Raw genomic sequence first — 18,669 nt, 5'->3', positions numbered from 1 at the left:
ACTATACTTGACAAATAAGGTGAATATTTTGCAATCTCAGGACAGCCCCACTTTGTTATTCAACTTGAAAATGAATGAGTTCTACACATAAGTTTTGCCTAGTGTAGCCTTAAAGACTGAGGCTGGCGTTATTTTATATATATTTTTTATTGCCAACAAATCCCATCAAAAGACCCCAAAATAACATGCATTAGTAAGTTTCTCAATGCTTTCCAACTTCCACACCCTCTCTGTAGCCTCAGGCCGACTCTTCCTTAAAGATGTAAACCTAAAAAAAAAAAGTCCCATATATTTTTTTTTTTTTTTTCAATGTTCAAAAAAAAAAAGCACTGGTAGTTAGTTTATAAGTGTTATGCATTCTTTGGGGACTATTTTCACGAGTGGATTAATACATGTTTGGTCTGTTTTTATTGCAGAAGGATGGCGTACATGGGATTGATTCAAAACTACAGCGCTCATATTCACCGTAACAAAGGAACTCATTAGCCAGTGCAATAATGTAGCTCAGTGGTTTGTCTTTAATAGGCTGCGGATAACAGTGGAGCTCTATGGCAAAGATCAATAAGCTGCATCAGTCTTTGGATAAGCAGAATATTGTCGTTAGTTGGGTAAATTCACTGTTGGTTTTGGAGTCTGCGTGGGGTTTGTTGACAATAAGAAAAATGTAGACTATCACCTGCCTTATCCTGTAACTGACAAACTGATAGCATCAACTAAAAGCACCGCGGACATGTATAGATACAGTGCACCTTCAACCCACATCATTTTTCTAAAGGCTGAGACATTTGCACATCTTATTTCTAGGGAAGTTCAAACGACTGAAATCCAGGCTGACTGTACGCTTCCTGATGCTACCACTGGTACAGCAACCAACATTGGTGTCTGCACACTGGCTACAATGTAACACAGAAAGCCGTATCTTTACTGATTTTGGTTGCGAAGTGGCCGTGAAAACTACGTCGTTCTAGTACTACTGAGAAAAGAGAGGAAACTGCTATAAAACAATCTACAGTAGCACTGGCACTTGGACATTAATCATCTTAACAGTGACTAAGCACAAAACAAAGGACTGATGTTCCAGTTTGGGTTGGTATTTTTCTTTCTGTGGTGCCGTCATCATTATCCCCTTCAGTCTTTTGATTTCCTCCAGATAGAAGTGTCCACTTAGGTCTCAACCTTCCCATACGTCCCCTCTGGAGGGCGATATTGTTTGGGGAAGGCCTTGAGCTGGAGCGAGTTAAAGGCGTATTTACGACATCCCACATTCTTCATGGTGTTCTCTCTCCTGCAGCCCTCACTGTGGAGAGACAGAACTGATGCATCATTTACTTACATGACTTTACTAATGAGACCTGGTGCAGGGACTGACCTGCGCATACAGTCCAAAGCCTGGTAGAAGACCTGTGGGGCCAGGGCGTGCTCCTGCTGCAGGATCTGACACTGCTCCAAGGTCAGAGACATGGCTGTGCGGTCCTTGGCACTCTTACAGCTGGTGAAACGCACTCCGTTCAGGCGGCGACATGCCTTTAGGGTTTAGAGAAAGAGGTTAGAGGAGAGAGACAGAGCTTTTAAATTTGGGGGCTGAACACGAAGACCTGAAAAGCAAGTCTACCTCGGCCGCCTGCCACAAAATCTCTACGTTCTTGGCTTTCTTGGCGTTCACATTCTGGCTCAAAAGTTTGAGCAGCTCAGACAGACTGCTGGTACTGTGGGAGCGAGGGAGGCCTGAGAAGATAACAGAGTAGGAATGATAAGGTGGCGGAAATATGAAAATGAAAACGTACACATTTTTCTTTCTGATAAAAGCTCACTGTATGTATGCAGACTCACTGTCTTCTGGCAGGACCTCTTTAAACTGGTCGTAGTATGAGCTGAGGCGAGTCATGCTCTCCATGTTGATCACTTCCTGCAGGGACGTATCTCCAAACCTGGAGACATGTGCAATATTAGTTCAACTCTTTCAACTTTCATGACTATCGCACTTGGCCTGTTACTGAATTTCAAAATATTTCATTGTTGTTTTGCAGAACCCGTTTAACCTGTTATCAAGGGAACCGAGCGCACATGATTTTAATTGTCGTATTCACAACACAGTTTTCAAATGTTAATCACTGACCAGTCAGTGGCTTGATGCCTTGCTCTGGCTCAGCAGTGGGTAAACTGGGCGTTCCAGTATGAGCACTTATCTAACCTACCTTAACCAAATTCATTAAAACCTCCTTTTTCCTAATTTTTAGTTCAACCATTTTCTTACCTTCTCACCTTCTGTGAAACACTGACGTACACCACATCAATAATAAAGGAAACTTTGCCATTTAACTATGGTGAAACTTCATGGCTGAGCAGATCACATATACAATATATTAATATTTTACAATTTATTTTTATTTACACCTTCAAATTTGCTGCTATTACCCTCAACTTTTTCTGTCCATGTTTGTGTATTAGTTAAATACATTTTCTTGAAAATGAAACGTGTTCATTTTCCTAATTAAACCTTAAGAACAGGCAAATAGTTGGTTATTTATAGTTTTTTTTTAATGTTTTTGTATTTGTTGTTTACTGGAGAGGGGGTATTCACAAAACAATATATATAGAAATATATATATATATATATATATATATATATATTTGTAAAAACTTCTTACAAAAACCACCAAATGACAAAAGCTATTTTAAATATTGCCCAAAAAATCAGCCTAAAATACTAGCTTTTTATGTTCAGAGATTTGTTTAACATTTATAAAACCCACGGCTGAAAAGGTGTTTTGAACAAACATGAGGGTCATTTTGAGAAAAAAGCTGTGACAATTATTTTCCCGGTAAGTCCACTTAGATCAACGGGTACGAAATGTAACAGAAATTAAATACAACTCGTAGCTGTTTTTTTAGGATTATTTGAAATATATTTATGAAACTATTAAACTATCAGAAATCGACCTGTTCAGCTAAAATTGCAGTTTTCATTTGGGGTGCCCATTTTCCTCTCCATTTTTCTCTCCTTTCCTTTCGTCTCAGCGACTCACTTCTCAGCCAGCGTCTGCTGTTCGTTGATCCCCACATTGAACAGGACGGGCTGCACGCGCAGCAGCATCCCGTTCTGGATCTCTCGCGGCAGCGTGTCAAACATCGCTCCGGGCATGGGAACCCTGACGTTGAAGCCGTTCCTGTTCCCTGTGATCACTGGCAGCATGTCCGGGGCGAAACCCGAAGTCGCCTGCGTGACTTTAAAGGTGACATTTCTCAGGTCCATCACTCCGACACTCATATCTTCCAGCATGGCCAGCTCCTCCCCTTTAAGAAGCGAGAAGTCAGCACAGAGGCTCATGATAATATTAATTCATACAGATATCTGTGATAACAAATCAGCATTCACAGCCCAAATCATATTATCTAGAATGCAACTGAAATCAGATTTAGACAGCACATAATAATATTTACTTCAAGCAATCCTACTCATTTAAATTCAGTTTTGGTGGCATTTTATGTATGAATGGTGCACCGGCAACATGATTAATTGAAACTGTCACAGTTTAGTGGTCATGATTTGAAATTTCGTGTTGAAAAGAAAAAACCCCTGCGGTCTTGGATGTAAGGATAAATCACAGCCGCTGTCAGCTAATTAGCATGATCGTCTATTAAAATGTGTCTTTTGATGCTGATCTGCATCCAGATTTAACATATATGAACATTAGAAATAAGTGAAAGAATAAAAATTTCTGCAAGATTTTGCCGTGTTGGCGGAGGTGTGCACTGATACATTTCTAACATACATGCAAACAAACACTCATACGCTTTCTCAAACACAAGTTACCGTAGGTGCTGAGCAGGCCCTCGTACTGCACCAGTAAGCCGATGGTGTGCAGCTGCCTGAGGAAGCCTGAGTCGCACAGACAGTTCCTCAGTTTCAGAATGAAGCCGCAGATCAGAGCTGTCAGCTGTAAGCAGCACAAGTTATCTAAATACACTGTATAAAGACATGTTAATTCTCCCAAACTATATATGTATGAAAGACAGAATACGTAGAAGGGGGAGGTAGAGGCCGACGGACCGTCTGGCAGAAGACAACATCGCGGCGATACTGCAGGGTGAGGCTCATGGCGATGGTGGGGGCGCTGTCCTGCATCAGTAGAAACACCATGGCCTTCTTGGCTTTGTCACTCATCAGAGACGCACAGTCCGTCAGTGTGGTGAGGAGAGGATACAGAGCGTCGCTCCACTCACCTGCAGACACAGCACGCAGGTTAAACACACACACACACACACACACACACACACACACACACACACACACACACACACACACACACACACACACACACACACCCACAGGGCAGATACTGAACATAAAAAGTTTAGTGCATCTTCATTTTAACGTATTTAAAATAACTGAAATCCAATACACTAAAATGTCTCAACAACATTTATTGGTCAATTGATCACATTATATTTGGCCAACACAAGTCGATACAATTTACTTTACAGCAAACTCCCATAATGTCCCTAATCAATAATTCATCAATGCCCTTTTTGCTTCAGTGGTCAGAGCCGGGTCTCTCAGTCTTGTCAGTCCTTTGAATCCATGTTCAACAGTTAAGTAGCTGTCAGGTTGGAAGTTTTGCACACTGTTTTCAAGAGAATGGAGGGACTGCCAGGTGGAAATTAAGTTCTATTTCAAACCCTTTTAATTTGTTTATTTCATAAATATAAGGAAAAATATCATATTATATCATATATTAGTCCTTGTCTAAATATCCTGTGACCTTATCACATATCAGGTAACTGCACCTGGACTTCTAACCCCTAAGGCTGATAAACTTTGTTCCTTCATTTTGTTTTTTAATTTAATTCTTCAATTCACAACCTTAAATTCTCATATTTATTGTTATGAGTCTTATTTTGAAGATACTCTTTGAAATTACCAAAACATTTTAAAATCTGACTTGAAATATTTTGATTTCTTTAAAGTTGATTAAAATTCATTATGCATCATTTTAATATAGTTATACAATTACAGTAATACAATAGTTGGTCTTTTTCTTAAAAATGTTTCTGTGCTGTATAATTCCATTTTACACGTAACTAATACACGACAAAATGCTGTATTTTAACAGTTTAAACAATAATCAAATTTCTGGAATAGATCTTTTTTTTCTCATTGCGGTCTACTGTTTGGGTTTAATCCTCCTTCATGCACACACTGATTTGTAAAGGAAATATTGCTCTCACCTGGGGACGTTTTCTCTACTTCTGGGCTGCTCTCTACAAGTGAGAAGAAGTTTTTTTTTTAAAAGTTGCATTAAAAACAAACTACAAATGTGAGCAACTGGATGGGAGAGGCATGCAGGAGTCTGGCGAGAGGATGACGATGATGAGGGTTGATGATGTTGTGGTGGCTGCGAGGACAGTGATGATAACAGAGGATGACTTGTAGTTTGCAGTAATGATGATGATGGTAAATCCTTGTTTTTATGCTCAGGATGTAATACTGAGCAATACATTCAACTATTTGATTTTTGTACACAGAGATTATATCAGTCAGTGCACGAATGCATGACTGTACTTCATAGACTATACAGCAAAAATCTATCTTTGTGTGTGTGTGTGTGTGTGAGTCTGTCTGTCTGTGTGTGGTTGTGTGTGTGTGTGTGTACCTTTCTTAGTGTTACTTGGCTTCTCGTCTGCGAGCAGGAAGACATCCTCAGAGCTACTGTCACTCTGGAGTTTGTCTCGCTGCAGCAGCCTGTCCACCCTCTGGATCACACACTCCAGGCTCTTATCAACATTTAACCAGACCTTCTCCTGCACACAAACACACATTGCAAATGAAGTTAGTTAAGATATTTAAAAAAAAAAAAAAAAAAAACGATAACACATGAACACAGACGTTAAAGAGGCAGATGGACTTTGTCTTACCCACTCCTCCTGCAAATCTGCCTGCAAGGATGCCCGCTTGTTTTTACTCCCATCGCTGCCCTCTGGAGGAGCCGCGTGGCGAGAGGGTGAGGCGGCCACGCGAGACGGAGAAGTGGGGTGACGGGAGGGGGAGCGGGATGGGGAGCGAGAGGAGGGTGAGAGGGAGGAGGAGGACGGGGACGGGGTGCCGTGCTGGGTGATTTCTGGGCGGGCAGCTGCCAGGGCAATGATGGCCGAGGACAGGAGCTTGGAGTCACACACGGTCACCAACTGACGAGTCTGCGGGAGGAGAGGAGGAGGACAGAGAAAGAGGGATAAGAGAAAGTTGTAAAAATGTTGTAATACTGTAGGCATTAGGTGAAGTTAAACTAGCAGTGACTATGAGCAAAGAATGCCCTTTAAAGTTCATAACCCAAGACATTTTTATTGGCATGAATTCTGAACTCCTCGCTAAATGCTTGTGATTATAATTTTATTTTCTCTTAGCTGCGGGTAATTTTTTGGAGATTCATCCCTGTTGTTGGTTAGGGAAATGTATTTTTTTTTATACCATAAAACAATGTTATCTTGTCTATGTTATGGTTTTAGATTAAAACATTTTTATTTGTACCACGAAACTGTAAACTATTTTACTGCTTATCAAAAGTGCTAGAAACACTATAGAATCAAAAACTGAATCAATGGGACCATTCAATGGAAATGAAATGAGAGCAATTTGTTTATCTTGGTGTGTCACTGTTTCTGTGATTCGGAAGTTTTCTGGTAAAAGCTGTTAGTAAATCTAACACTGAGTGCAAGACTTGAAAAATACACAGTTTTATCTGTTTTATAGCAACCTATTGGTCTTGCTTTTACTGCACAGGACTGTCAAAATTTAATTGATTCAATGTGAGAATTAAACAGAGAGGGAACTATAACAGAGCACCTGACTGATACAGTCCAGTCCCAATGAGTGCTGTCGTACCTTCTCTGTTAGTATGGCCAGGGTTCTCTCCAGAGCGTTGGCTGAGCGTTCCTTGGCAGCCCGTGACAGACGTTCAGTGTAGTAACACACCTGCGTCTTCAGAGTGTTAATTTGACCAATCAGCTCCTTTGCTTTCATGACATCCTGAGGCTGGTATGGCAGTCCTTTAGAGCCAGAGCCAGAGCCAGCAGAGCTTTGGGTGCGGGCACAGAAAATGGAAAAATAAATTGTGGAACAAGAGTGTGGTATACACAACAATAAGAAAAACACACAAACAGACAGACGTGTCATACACTTCACATAATCTCACCTCTCCTCCTCATACGTGCTGAGCGGAAAAAACATCACAGAGAAAGATGAATGAATCACTTGTAAAATCCAACACCACCACGGCAGTTAAAAGCACAAGAACCCTGTAATTTCTGCTTTGCTCTACTCACTGTTTCCTGGCTTCCTCGAGCTTGTGCAGCAGTTTTCGGAGGCCGCGGCCTTTAAAACCTTGATGGTGTGCTGCGGGAGCACCAATGGTCACAACATCATACGTCCGATCTGATCGGATGACAGAGGACAATAATTAAGAGAGTGAAACACAATATTGAATAATCAGTATCATTACAGGTTTGGACATACAGTATGTGAACAAATACCTACCATAACCAGATACTCCCTGTACTCTCATCCTCTGGATGTGCAGGTTAGTGGGAATGAACTCCAACTTCCTCTCAGCTTTCAAGGTGCTCGACTTAAATGAAGGACCTGAGAGGGAACATAAAGGAGGAAAGAGGTCCTCTGTATCTGGGTATCATGGGGGTATAGATAATAGAGTTTTTGCAATTTTGCAACAAGGATTTTTCTTTTTTTTTAACTTAAAGAGGCACTCCAACATATTTAGTAGTGCACTTCCATAAAGTTATGGGAATTGTGCAAAACAGATAAAAGAAAAAAAGATGAATGGTCAATAGTAGGATCTTTTCGATGGACCTTTCCTGCCTGATTCCCATATATTTTAAACTCAAAGCCCCGAGTTTGTAAAGCTTGCTTAACTACCTTGCAAATGAAGACCTAAAAAATATAATGTTTCATGAATCGTCCGCAAGCTTTTATTTTTTGGCCATATCGCCCGACCCTAGTTTGGACATGTAAAATGATATGTGATTAACAAGTTGTGGTTCAAACCCTTATATTCGTGCAGGTCACTTATGGTCTCCTGGTATGTGAGGATGATGGTCTGGTACTGTGTGATGATCTGCCTCCTGAGGTTTTCCCAACATGGAGACAGCTCGCCCAGTTCTTCCAGCTCACACACCCTGTGTACCAGAAAGGCATTAATGAGCAAGATATCCCGCTGATGCACTGATGATCTTACAGCTTGTGCAGCTTGTCAGATTAAGGTCTCTGCAATAAACACAACAGCTGAGCGTTTCCAGCTCCTCAAATTACAAACATTACAAGCAACCATTAAGAAAATGGCAGCAGTGGGACTCGTAGTGATAATGTTGCTTTGACCACATGACGATGAGACCATAATAGAATACGCGAAGAATATACTGTTGCTGATGCAGAATGACACACTCTCAGGTAACAAAGCACACACGAGTTTCAGTATGCTGTCCCCAAGGAGACATGAAAAAGACTTTCCTTTCGATACATAAAGGCACTTAAAAAAGAAAAGTTCATAAAAGGTATGTCATACTACTTGCACTAGGGCTTAAATCCAAGCCCACCCACTACAATAGTGGTTCACAACCTGGGGGTTCTGGACACGCCACGAGGTTGCAATATAAAACTTTTAATGATGAAATACTGGATAGTTAAATGGTTGCATTTATATAGCGTTTTGCTTAGCTAGCTACCATGCAAGGCAACTTTGGGTTCTGTGTCTTGCCAAAGGACGCTTTGACATGAGGGAAGGAGGCACTGTGGATCAAACCGCCAACCGCGTGACTACCCGGACAACCCGCTCTACCTTGTGAACCACAGCCACTCTCCTCGGGTTGCTATGTACTACTCAAATGAAACAATCTCAGAATGGAACATCACTTTGGTTAAGCTGCTTGCAACTCATCTGCAACCTGTGACAAAGGGCAGGACTCTAGTCAAGACTACTTAAGACGAGTCCAAGTCAAGCAGTTTTGAGAGGTCAAAACTGAATTTATATGGTATGAGTACATGTCAAAAAATATAATTATATTAAAAACAAGCTATTCATGCACAATGTTTCTAGCTAACTATTAAAATATTATATCTTTCTACAAAAAAACACGTCCCAAACAAAAGTTGGAAATTGTCTAAAGATTGGACTCGAGGACGAAACCCGAAAGTAGACACTGCTTTCCGTTAAAGGGTCACATGGTTGGGAACCACTGCACTACAACACCCCGTTGCTCCTCTGGCCAGATATTCATGCTCTGCTCAATCATATCAAGACCATTTTCAGACATTACCTGACAGCGTCTTCCTCCAGCAGCAGTTTGACAAACTGTCGAGGAATGTGCAGGGAGAGCCCACTCTCCGCCATCTGCTCCAGGATGCGCAGGTGGTTGCCATCCGTTGTGGGGAAACGGTACGTCCGTGACATGACACCGCCAAACACTGAGGCAGACAGAACATGCTATCACAGCTGTGAATAGAAATGACACACCTAGCTGTCCAAGTGTCATCTGTTACCAAACTCTTGACATGTTCAGAACGGGAGGGTAATATTTGGTACGTATGTACACACACTCACCAGCCTTCAGCAGTGGGTCTTTACACAGTGATGAAGACTTGGATTTAATACCCATGGTTTCAGTCAGGCTTTCATCAACAGGGAGAACCATCTGATACACACACACACACACACACACAAACAAAAACAAAACAATAATGTTTCTCTAAAGAAATCCATCACACCTTCACGTCTAACTTTTTCATTCACAGATCTGTAACAACTGGGCTCATTAAATCAATACAACCAGATGTGGGCAGAAACACTAAGTCAAGCAAAACAATATGATGCCAAATGTATTTTCTAGGAGGACAACTATTATGTTTATCATTGATTAATCAGCTGATTGTTTTCTTGATTATTTGATTAATTGTTTGGCCTAAGAAAATGTAAAAAAAACAGTAGAACAAGCCCATCACAATTTTCAAAAGCCCAAGACAATGCCATTAAATAGCTTGTTTTGTCCACCAACACTCCAAAACCTAAAGATATTTAGTGAAATAAGACATAAAAGCAGAGAATCATCACAATTCAGAAGCTGGAACTTAGGGATGTTTGGCTTTTTGCTGTAAAAGCGAAATAAATGATGCATTGATTATGAGAATAGTTGCTGATGATCTCAATCGAATGAAAACTTGAAAAAACACCTTAGCAACATCAGGTATTTCTAGCTTGTATCATTAAAAAGGAATAAATGTTCTTGATCACTCACCCTTCCATTAACAGTGTCTCCTCTCTGTAATCTGGCAACAGGAGCTCTCTGCTCGCGCTTCTCCTCTATCTGCCAGGCAATGACGGTGATGTTGCCCACACGCTCATTCTCCGCTGACCTGACAAACAGCGACATCAAATACATTACGCATCCATGAACCCATATTCTGCATGCAATCAATATCATTTTTGTCATTTACAGAGGAAATTGGCTCTCTGTGTTATTGTACTGCATGTCTGCCTGTTACCTGAGAGTCAGGTGCAGTCTGTGGTGTTTGTCCTGCAGCAGCTCCTTCACGGAAAACATGGACGAACCAAGCATGTACATCTACCACATAAAAACACATAACACCCAAAGGAATCAAAAAGTTTCACCCAGAAATATGTCGACTATACGGGTTTTATTAAATAAGAACTTTCTTCATTTCTTAACACGGAATTTAAAGGCAGAGGAGTCAAGTGGTTTTGTGAGAAATTATTCTTAGGTTGGGGCTCACCGTGCCCTGGGAGCGGTCCTTCACATCATAGACAGAAAGCTTGACCTGAGTCTGCTGAGTGATCAGGGAGTCCTGAAAGAACGCTATACTGCTCAGGAAGATAGGGTTACTGGTCCCCTGGAGAAAAACACACACAGAGAGAAGCATGAAATGGTTTTGAAGTCTCCAACGGCAGGCAGGAAGGAAGCGCAAGCGGGCAACAGTGCACCTCAATGATTTCAGTTTGGGCATGCTTGGTCCAGAAGGCCTGGGGTGGAGTGGTGCAGCTGACGGCGACAAAGCTGGTTGGCTTACGATCCAGAGACGGAGTAACCAGTTCGCTGCAGGCTGCAACATATAAACACAGGAAGAGATTACAAACTGTGGGATTTACCATTGGGACTGTCGCTAATCCTCTGCCATGGGAGAAATGTAATACAGTATTTCTGAGTTGTTAATACTGTACTTGATGGGCAGAAGTTGTTTAGAGTGATGCTTTCAGGCTGAAAAATTGATAAAAATTAAACAAATCGTGCCGCACAAATGATGTAGTTAGCCACCGAGCCAATCACTGACACATCATACTCTAGAGCAGCATCAAATTACAGGGTGATAATTCTGGGTTTAAGTTTGTCACCCCGAGCGACACTATATTACACATAGCCATTCGTTAATACAGAAATATTGATTAGTGGCTCCAATCCAATTAGTGGATACAATTTCACATTTAAAAAAGGCTCAGTAATTTCCTTTCAAAGCTGGGCATTGTAGTTTTTACCAAACATTACTCAAACAGGAGTAAATAGTGCTCTTGTTAGGACCTACTTTTAGCTGTGGAGTAATACACATTTGGTGCACTGGCGAGTTTTCACTGCAGCAGGATGGCTTAGGTGGGATTCACTGATCGCTCGAATTGAATAAACTATGGTGCCCATGTTTGTCGTACTGGAGGAAAATGTCGCCAACAGCTGTTTTTGTCAACCTTATAGTTACTACGATCAGTTAATTGTTGGTTTTGGTCTTTTCATGTGATCTGTTAAGGGTACAAGTAAATAACCTCTCGAAGTTAAATATTTTGACCACAATTAATCACACCACCTTCAAGAGAAAGACACACACACACTGTTTGATCTACATATAATGTTCAGCAGCGTATATCTACAGCTTCTTCTTACTTACCCACACTAAACTCCAGCACAGGCTCGTCTGGATCCTGACTATTGCCTGCAGGATAAAGAGAAGGAGGTGGGGAAGCTCTTTTTAAATTCCCTGGTATTTCATCATCAGTGAAGCAAACAGGTTACCACGGTAGCAGTTACTTAGTTACCTGAGAGAGCCAGCCCCATCATCTCAGCTGAGAGATCAAACGTGTTGGCCCGGTAGACTGACCATGGCCGATGGCGGGGGCTGCGCTCCTTCCCGGACATGGTGGGTTCACGTCGGGGACGAGGATGGATTTTTAGAATAAAGAGGCTGTAGAGCTGAAAAATGTCGAGCAGACACAAATTCAAAAGTCGTCTGTCACGTCAGTCCTTTGAGATATGTGCACGTGGGTTTCCCTTGCGTGTTGATCTGAGCGGTCACACATTTGTGAGTGATGACCCTGAAAGAAAAACAGAAGAAAAAAAAAAAAGATCATCTGCTGTATCCATAGAAACAGCCGACACAGACTTGACATCTTCCTTTCATCAAGATGGCAGCTGAGCTCAAAAAAATTGGGCAAAATTAGAAAACTGCTTGTAATTAGTCATTATAAGGACGCTACTGGCTGCACGAATCCTCAGCATCACATTACAGTCTTCTATACACAAGGTTAAAGGGATAAATAACTAATATAAGTTTAAGTCTAAAATAGTGTTTGCCATGACACTCCATTCTCTGATGAACATTGTATGAGAGCTTGTGTAGTTTCCTGTTAGTGCTCGACTTATTCCTTTCCCTCTGTTAATATTCTAATATAGGCAGTGGGAATAATTTCTGTGGGGGGGGGGGTGACTTTTCACGCAGCATGTAGGATATGAAACACCGAGCGGCAGCAGACTGACTCTAAACGTTCTATCTTCCGACGCTATTTGTGCTTGCCTGGTGAAAACTGAGTTCTGCTCTTAGACAGACTAATGGCAAGCATGCATGCACAGGCACACAGGTAAAGAAGTAAATGCCCCCCAGTTTGATCGCAAAGCTCAGACTGCCTCAACCAATCTACTCCAGACATAACAGAAAAACTTGTCACAAGGGCAGCAAGAGCCGCCAGTTATTTCATAACCAGCTTACTCCTTATACAGTATATGAGAAGAATTTAAGTATGTGGTCTGTGTCTAAACAGTGCTGATAATCAAAGACAAAGCCCTTCTAGATGTTTTGGACAAATAAAAATACTATATATGTTGTTCAGTCTGTGAAGAAAGGTCAGGGAATCACTGAAATCAAAAAAGATTTTTTTGTGTAAATTTCATGGCAATCTGTGGATTAGGTTTTTTATATATTTCCTGAGTATAATTTACAATGGACTTGTGTCCATAGTAACCAGGACATATTAACCAGTGATAGTGGTAGGACACAAATGTCAGTGGGGTGCATCAAAATCACCAAGAATCATCTTCTGGGAGCCATGAATGTAACTGCAAAACCTGATGCTAATCTGGCCTGTCGTTAGCAAGGTATGCTACTCCAAAACGCACTGCTTGATGGACAGTCAAACTGAGCGAAAATTCACTTGGCCAAAACCATGATGATACAGATAGGACCCTCATCTGTCAGGTCTAATAGCTATTTTGTGAATACAAGGCTGCTCATGTTGTTACCTACAACTGCCAAAATCACATGCAACAGTGAGAGACAGGAAACTAAGGCTGTGCCAGCACAGGAGGTTTGGCTCCACTGAAACATTTATATCCTCTCTCTATTCATTTCCTCGCTGTGTTTCTGCTGTCTTTGACTCCCTTTGGCTTCATCTAATTTCTCTTTATTGCACTGACAGGAAGAGACAAAAGATGTACCTCTTGCCCTCTGTGTCAAAGGAAATGTTCCTATTAATATTTTTGTCCTTACTCTCCTCGTTTTCATTTTTCCCTCTGCAGCTTCTTGGTCAGTATAAGTGGAGACCACAACAGGCTTGTTTCAAGGAACAAAGAGAACAAATGTGAAAGAGGAAGCAAAACACCTTTAAGTGTAACATGATTCAGTAAGGGATTTGAGAAAGTACAAAGGGGTTTATGTTTCATTAACTTCACCCACGGCCTACCCTGCGTCATTCTCTGACCAAAGCATGAGGCAAGCACAAAGACGAGACAAATTAATGTCACACATTGACGACTAAGTGAAAACACAGATGCAAGAGTCGGCTGCCGGGCTCAGTGGATTGATTCCGCTGTAAAGTACAACCGAGCATAAATACGGACCACAGAACAGTGAGTGGAGGACAGAGACATGGAAGAGGGAACAGAAAAGAGAAAATGATGTGTACAGAACATGTGAAAGGTTATGAGGAAGGGAAAGGGATGCAGCGAGTGGCCTGATGACTAACCTGAGCTGAAAACTGCTTCATATGGCCCAGAGAGGTAAATGTTTACATTTCCCGTAGCATGTCAGACTCAGTTAACATTTCTTTTTTCATTAAGTGTGTGTGTTTGTGCCACACAAACATCCATTTGCCTTCGCTTGGAGCGATCAACCGGAATAAATGTCGCTTCCGTTTCAGACCTTGCGGACCGAGGGAATATCTGGTACTATGAGTGTTTGTCTGTTTTTGTGTGTGGCTATTCATTTGATACTACAATGACAAAGGGAGAACAACTCTGTGTGTGCCACTGTGCATTCATGGATAATGACTTCTGCAGTGGAGCTCTATTTTTTACACGTGAATCTGTTTGACGTCACAAGCCGTGCATTAAAGCACCGTCTCCCAGTAACACACACACACACACACACACACACACACACACACACACACACACACACACACACACACACACACACACACAGACACACACAGACACACACAAAGACACGGGCACACACACACACACACACACACGCACACACACACAACACTTCATCTGCATTGTCACACAGAAAATCCAGAGTGTGAGTGTGATCTTTGCCAGTTTAATCTCTGTTTTGGCAGCTTCACGTAAGGCCGAAACAGATGACAATTACGGCATTGATGCTCTGCCTCATTAGGCTGCGAGGCAGTAATAGTCAGTGGGAGCTGTCTTTTGACAAGCTGTAACCACCACTGCCCGTGGCACAGTGGGAAGCTCTCTAGGAAACCCAGGGTGGATCTAATGCAAAGCCACAGGCAGCCACAGATCAACATCATTTCAGTCATCAGGTCCATGCAGTCGGCTTTAAAGGCTAAAACCATTTGTCTATTAACCAATCAATCATTGAACGGAATTAATAAATGACAATTTTGATAATTGTTTTGTTATTTACATCGTCTATCAGGCAAAAATCCAACACATTCTCTGGTTCTAGCTTCTCAAGTAAGAGGATTTGGTGTCTTTCCTTCTTTTCTATCATACACTGAATATCTTTGGAGCAGGGCTGCAGGGCAGCAACTCACAATTATTTTCATTATCGATTAATCTGATGATTATTTTCTTGATTAAATCGATTAATCGGTTGGTCTATAAATTTCCAGAAAATTGTGAAAAGTGCGCATCCCAATTGTCTAAAGCCCAGTATCTTGTTTTGTCCAACCAGCGGTTCAAAATTCAATGATATTCGGCTTATAATGATAGAAAACACAGAAAAGCAGGACGTCCTCTCAACTGAGAAGCTGGAACCAGGGAATGGTTGGTATTCCTGCTTGAAAATAGACTTAAACGATTGATAAACTATCCAAATAGTTGCAGGTTAATTTTCTATTGACCGAGTAATTGATTAATTGACAATCATTTCAGCTCACAGTTAATTGTACTTCGATAAGCTGACGATTCATCCTCTGATTATTTACTCAATTTATCAATTAATTGTTTTGTCCCAAAAAAAAACAAAAAGTCAGAAAATTGTAGAGTGCTTTTTTTATCTGACCAGCAGATACAATGATATAATAAACTGAAGAACAGCAAATCCTCACAATTGAGAAGCTAGAGCCAAAGATTGTTTGGTAATCCTGCATGAAAAGAAAAATCGATTATTTAAATAGTTGCTGATTAATTTTCTGATGAAGCCCTGCTTGGGAGAGTAATGGGGATGTGGGCCTCAATTCAGATTGGACACAATGAGGTTAGTTGTTAATGATATCTGGGTTCGGGCCCCATACCAGTAAACAACCACACTGATGAAGTGCCACTGAGCAAGAGGCTGATGCTCGACCAGCTCCACTGCCGCCGCTGCTCTGCAGGTGACCCTCTGACCCCAATAAGACAAAAAGGGTTTGGGGGAGACACGCGCTGGTTCTCCAGCTTTAAAGTAAGGCGAAGAGGGTGGATGTGGGAAGGAAGCAAGAGAAGAGGTGAATAAAAGAGGATTCAGGTGGTCCTCGTGGCAGACAGTCCTCTGGGGCGGGAGGGAAACAAAAATGACCCAGTTAGACAGGCTGGCGGGACACAGCTGGCCCCCTGCAGATGCTGTCAGCGCCGGCTGCACTGCAGTGCCTCTCTCTCAGACGTCCTCTTCTTTAACTCATCTCCTGCTCATACCTATAAATCTCTTCCAAATGCCCCATGTTCCCCTTATTCTGCTCTGTCATCAACCCCTCTCCTTTTCCCTTTTTGCTCCGGCCACCTCCCTTTCTCTCGCCCCCCCCTCGTAACCCTCGCGTTCTTCTCGATTTCCATCCACCGGTCCTGTTTCGATCTAGCGCCGAGCTGTGCCAGACTGCCGTCTCTTGAGTCGGATCTACAGTGGTCTACTTGATGAAGAAACGTCTGTCGTAACCATGGGCGCATGGAGGCATTGTAAGCAGGAGACCGATCAAGGAGGAGGAGACCATGCGAATGAGTTTACTGCCAAGGGGAGAACGTCTTTCCTTAGACACAACAGCAACTGGAAATAGCACCATGTGTAAAGGCGCTGAGGGAGAACTGAGCATTAGAAAGACAACATGGATAATGATTATGAACTGTTATACATGTAAGTGGATCCTTATCAGTAGGAACATTCACGGCTTCACTTAACAAAGCACTGTGCAGACGGGCAGGTTCAGAGGTCTCTAACATGCTCTGTTAATAATTCTGCCTAGAAGAAACCTTCATCAAAAACCCACATCAGCACACGCAGAGGCAAGGGGGGAGAGGGAAAAATGACAGACAGGTAGAACTGAATCATAGGAGGACTCGGTGTAATTTAGTTCCCTCTCTGTTGTAAAAGGAGTGAAAACAGTGATTCAACAGATCAAATCCAATCCTTTCCGCTCCGTTGGGAGCATCGGGGGAAGGCCTGCAATGGCGTGACACGTTGGTTTACACAGCAACACATCCGGTATTAGACGTAAAGGGTATTACAGATAGACGAATATGTAACATCTTCCTCAGAATCCTACATCAACACTGTCTCGGCGTGAAACTGGGTGTCATCCTGCCTGTTAGCCTGGCCGGACGCGTGGAAATAGGACAGACAGAGGCCAGATCTGTCCAGCGGAAATCTACCACGGGTCGGTAATGTTGTCAACGCTCCTCGGTGTGGATACATGTTTCTGCACTGACACTCGGACAATAACAAATATTGCGTCATGGCATCTGCTGATGCTCATTCACGGAGGCTGCAGCGTGGTGCTGCAGGGTGTATACACTTCTATACTCAGCTCAATGAAAAACAGGCCACGTATATATATATATATATATATATATATATATATATATTTTTTTTTTTTTTTTTTTTTTAAACTAAACAGCTAAGATGAGATTTGATTCATTGCTTTTGCTGTAAACATGTCTTATTCTAATCCGGCTGCTCTCTCTCAACGACAGCATCTATCACAGTGAGCAAACGCCCTCGACGAACCATGAGACGATGAGATGCGCAGTGAGAAACACACACCTAAAAAAAAAAAAAGAAAAAGAAAAAGAATGTCCCCTTACCGTTAAGAGGAAAGCGATGGGCTCTTTTCTTATTGATGCGCATCCTGGTCGCACACTCGACGATGTCTGCAGCTGAAGACTCGCCCTGACTCCCTGTGACTCCGCCGAACGTAATGCCTCCGCGGGTCGCAGCTGCTCCGGTGTCCGCCGGGGGGCGCCGTGTGCCCGGCCTGCGGGGACCGGCGGGGAAGCACCAGCAGTGACCTCGCGTGCCGGTGTGAATGGGTGGAGCGTCTGTCCGTAGGTGGTCGAGGCGCGGCGACATGGACCACCAGTAAATCAGAGACGTCCGGGTCCCTCGAGGACCACGGAAGCACGTTTCCGCCAGGAATGAGGATGAAAAAGTTAAGAATGATCATAATAATAATAATAAACACTCACTGTAAGTCACAATAATTTTGTCTTGAGCAGCTCTTCACTCCAACATAGAGAGAAGGTCTATACTGTCCACAATTTGCTGATTGTCATAAATATATCATTTTGAGACAGTGTGTGTGTGTGGGGGGGGGGGGTTATTGCAGTTGTTTCTATAGTAAGTCAAGGGGAGTCCCTAAATCCAAATTTTGTGATACGAAATCACAACACTAAATCACTAAATCATAATATAACTACTGCTAATACTAATCACAATTCTAATACAGATATTAATATTAATACTAATAATATACTAAGTCAACATTATAAGATAAGTCCAATTTGTTAAGGAGAGGTAAGAAATAAAAATAATAATAAAAAAACTCATTGCAAGTCAGAATGTTGAAATACCAAGTCAACATTTCGACTTTCAAAATTCACAATTATGTCCAAAGTATGAAATAACAGGTTAAAAATTACGAGAGAAAGTTTGGTTACTTTCCAAGTGTTACT

The 18,669-nt window shown here is 42.0% G+C and overlaps 1 protein-coding gene across 1 annotated transcript; it reads right to left on the bottom strand.

Moving 5' to 3' along the window:
* Nucleotides 1–351: 351 nt before the first annotated feature.
* On the bottom strand, nucleotides 352–17,902 carry inpp4aa (inositol polyphosphate-4-phosphatase type I Aa). Its single transcript, XM_040147918.1, has 24 exons — nucleotides 17,803–17,902; nucleotides 12,102–12,377; nucleotides 11,954–11,998; nucleotides 11,004–11,122; nucleotides 10,796–10,912; nucleotides 10,547–10,626; nucleotides 10,300–10,417; nucleotides 9,609–9,699; nucleotides 9,325–9,472; nucleotides 8,057–8,187; nucleotides 7,532–7,636; nucleotides 7,321–7,429; nucleotides 7,191–7,208; nucleotides 6,881–7,073; nucleotides 5,917–6,195; nucleotides 5,655–5,802; nucleotides 5,230–5,262; nucleotides 4,052–4,224; nucleotides 3,815–3,938; nucleotides 3,027–3,294; nucleotides 1,831–1,928; nucleotides 1,613–1,725; nucleotides 1,370–1,524; nucleotides 352–1,297 (listed from the first exon to the last, which is right to left on the bottom strand). Exons 2-24 carry the CDS (start codon nucleotides 12,199–12,201, stop codon nucleotides 1,165–1,167), a joined length of 2,898 nt encoding a protein of 965 aa, XP_040003852.1. The 5' UTR covers nucleotides 12,202–12,377; nucleotides 17,803–17,902; the 3' UTR covers nucleotides 352–1,164.
* Nucleotides 17,903–18,669: the final 767 nt, after the last annotated feature.

The sequence above is a fragment of the Xiphias gladius genome, chromosome 16 (assembly GCF_016859285.1).
Source record: "Xiphias gladius isolate SHS-SW01 ecotype Sanya breed wild chromosome 16, ASM1685928v1, whole genome shotgun sequence".
Lineage (NCBI taxonomy): Eukaryota > Metazoa > Chordata > Actinopteri > Istiophoriformes > Xiphiidae > Xiphias > Xiphias gladius.
Note: the sequence above shows the minus strand (reverse complement) of the source record. Positions and strands in the feature narration are given on the sequence as shown.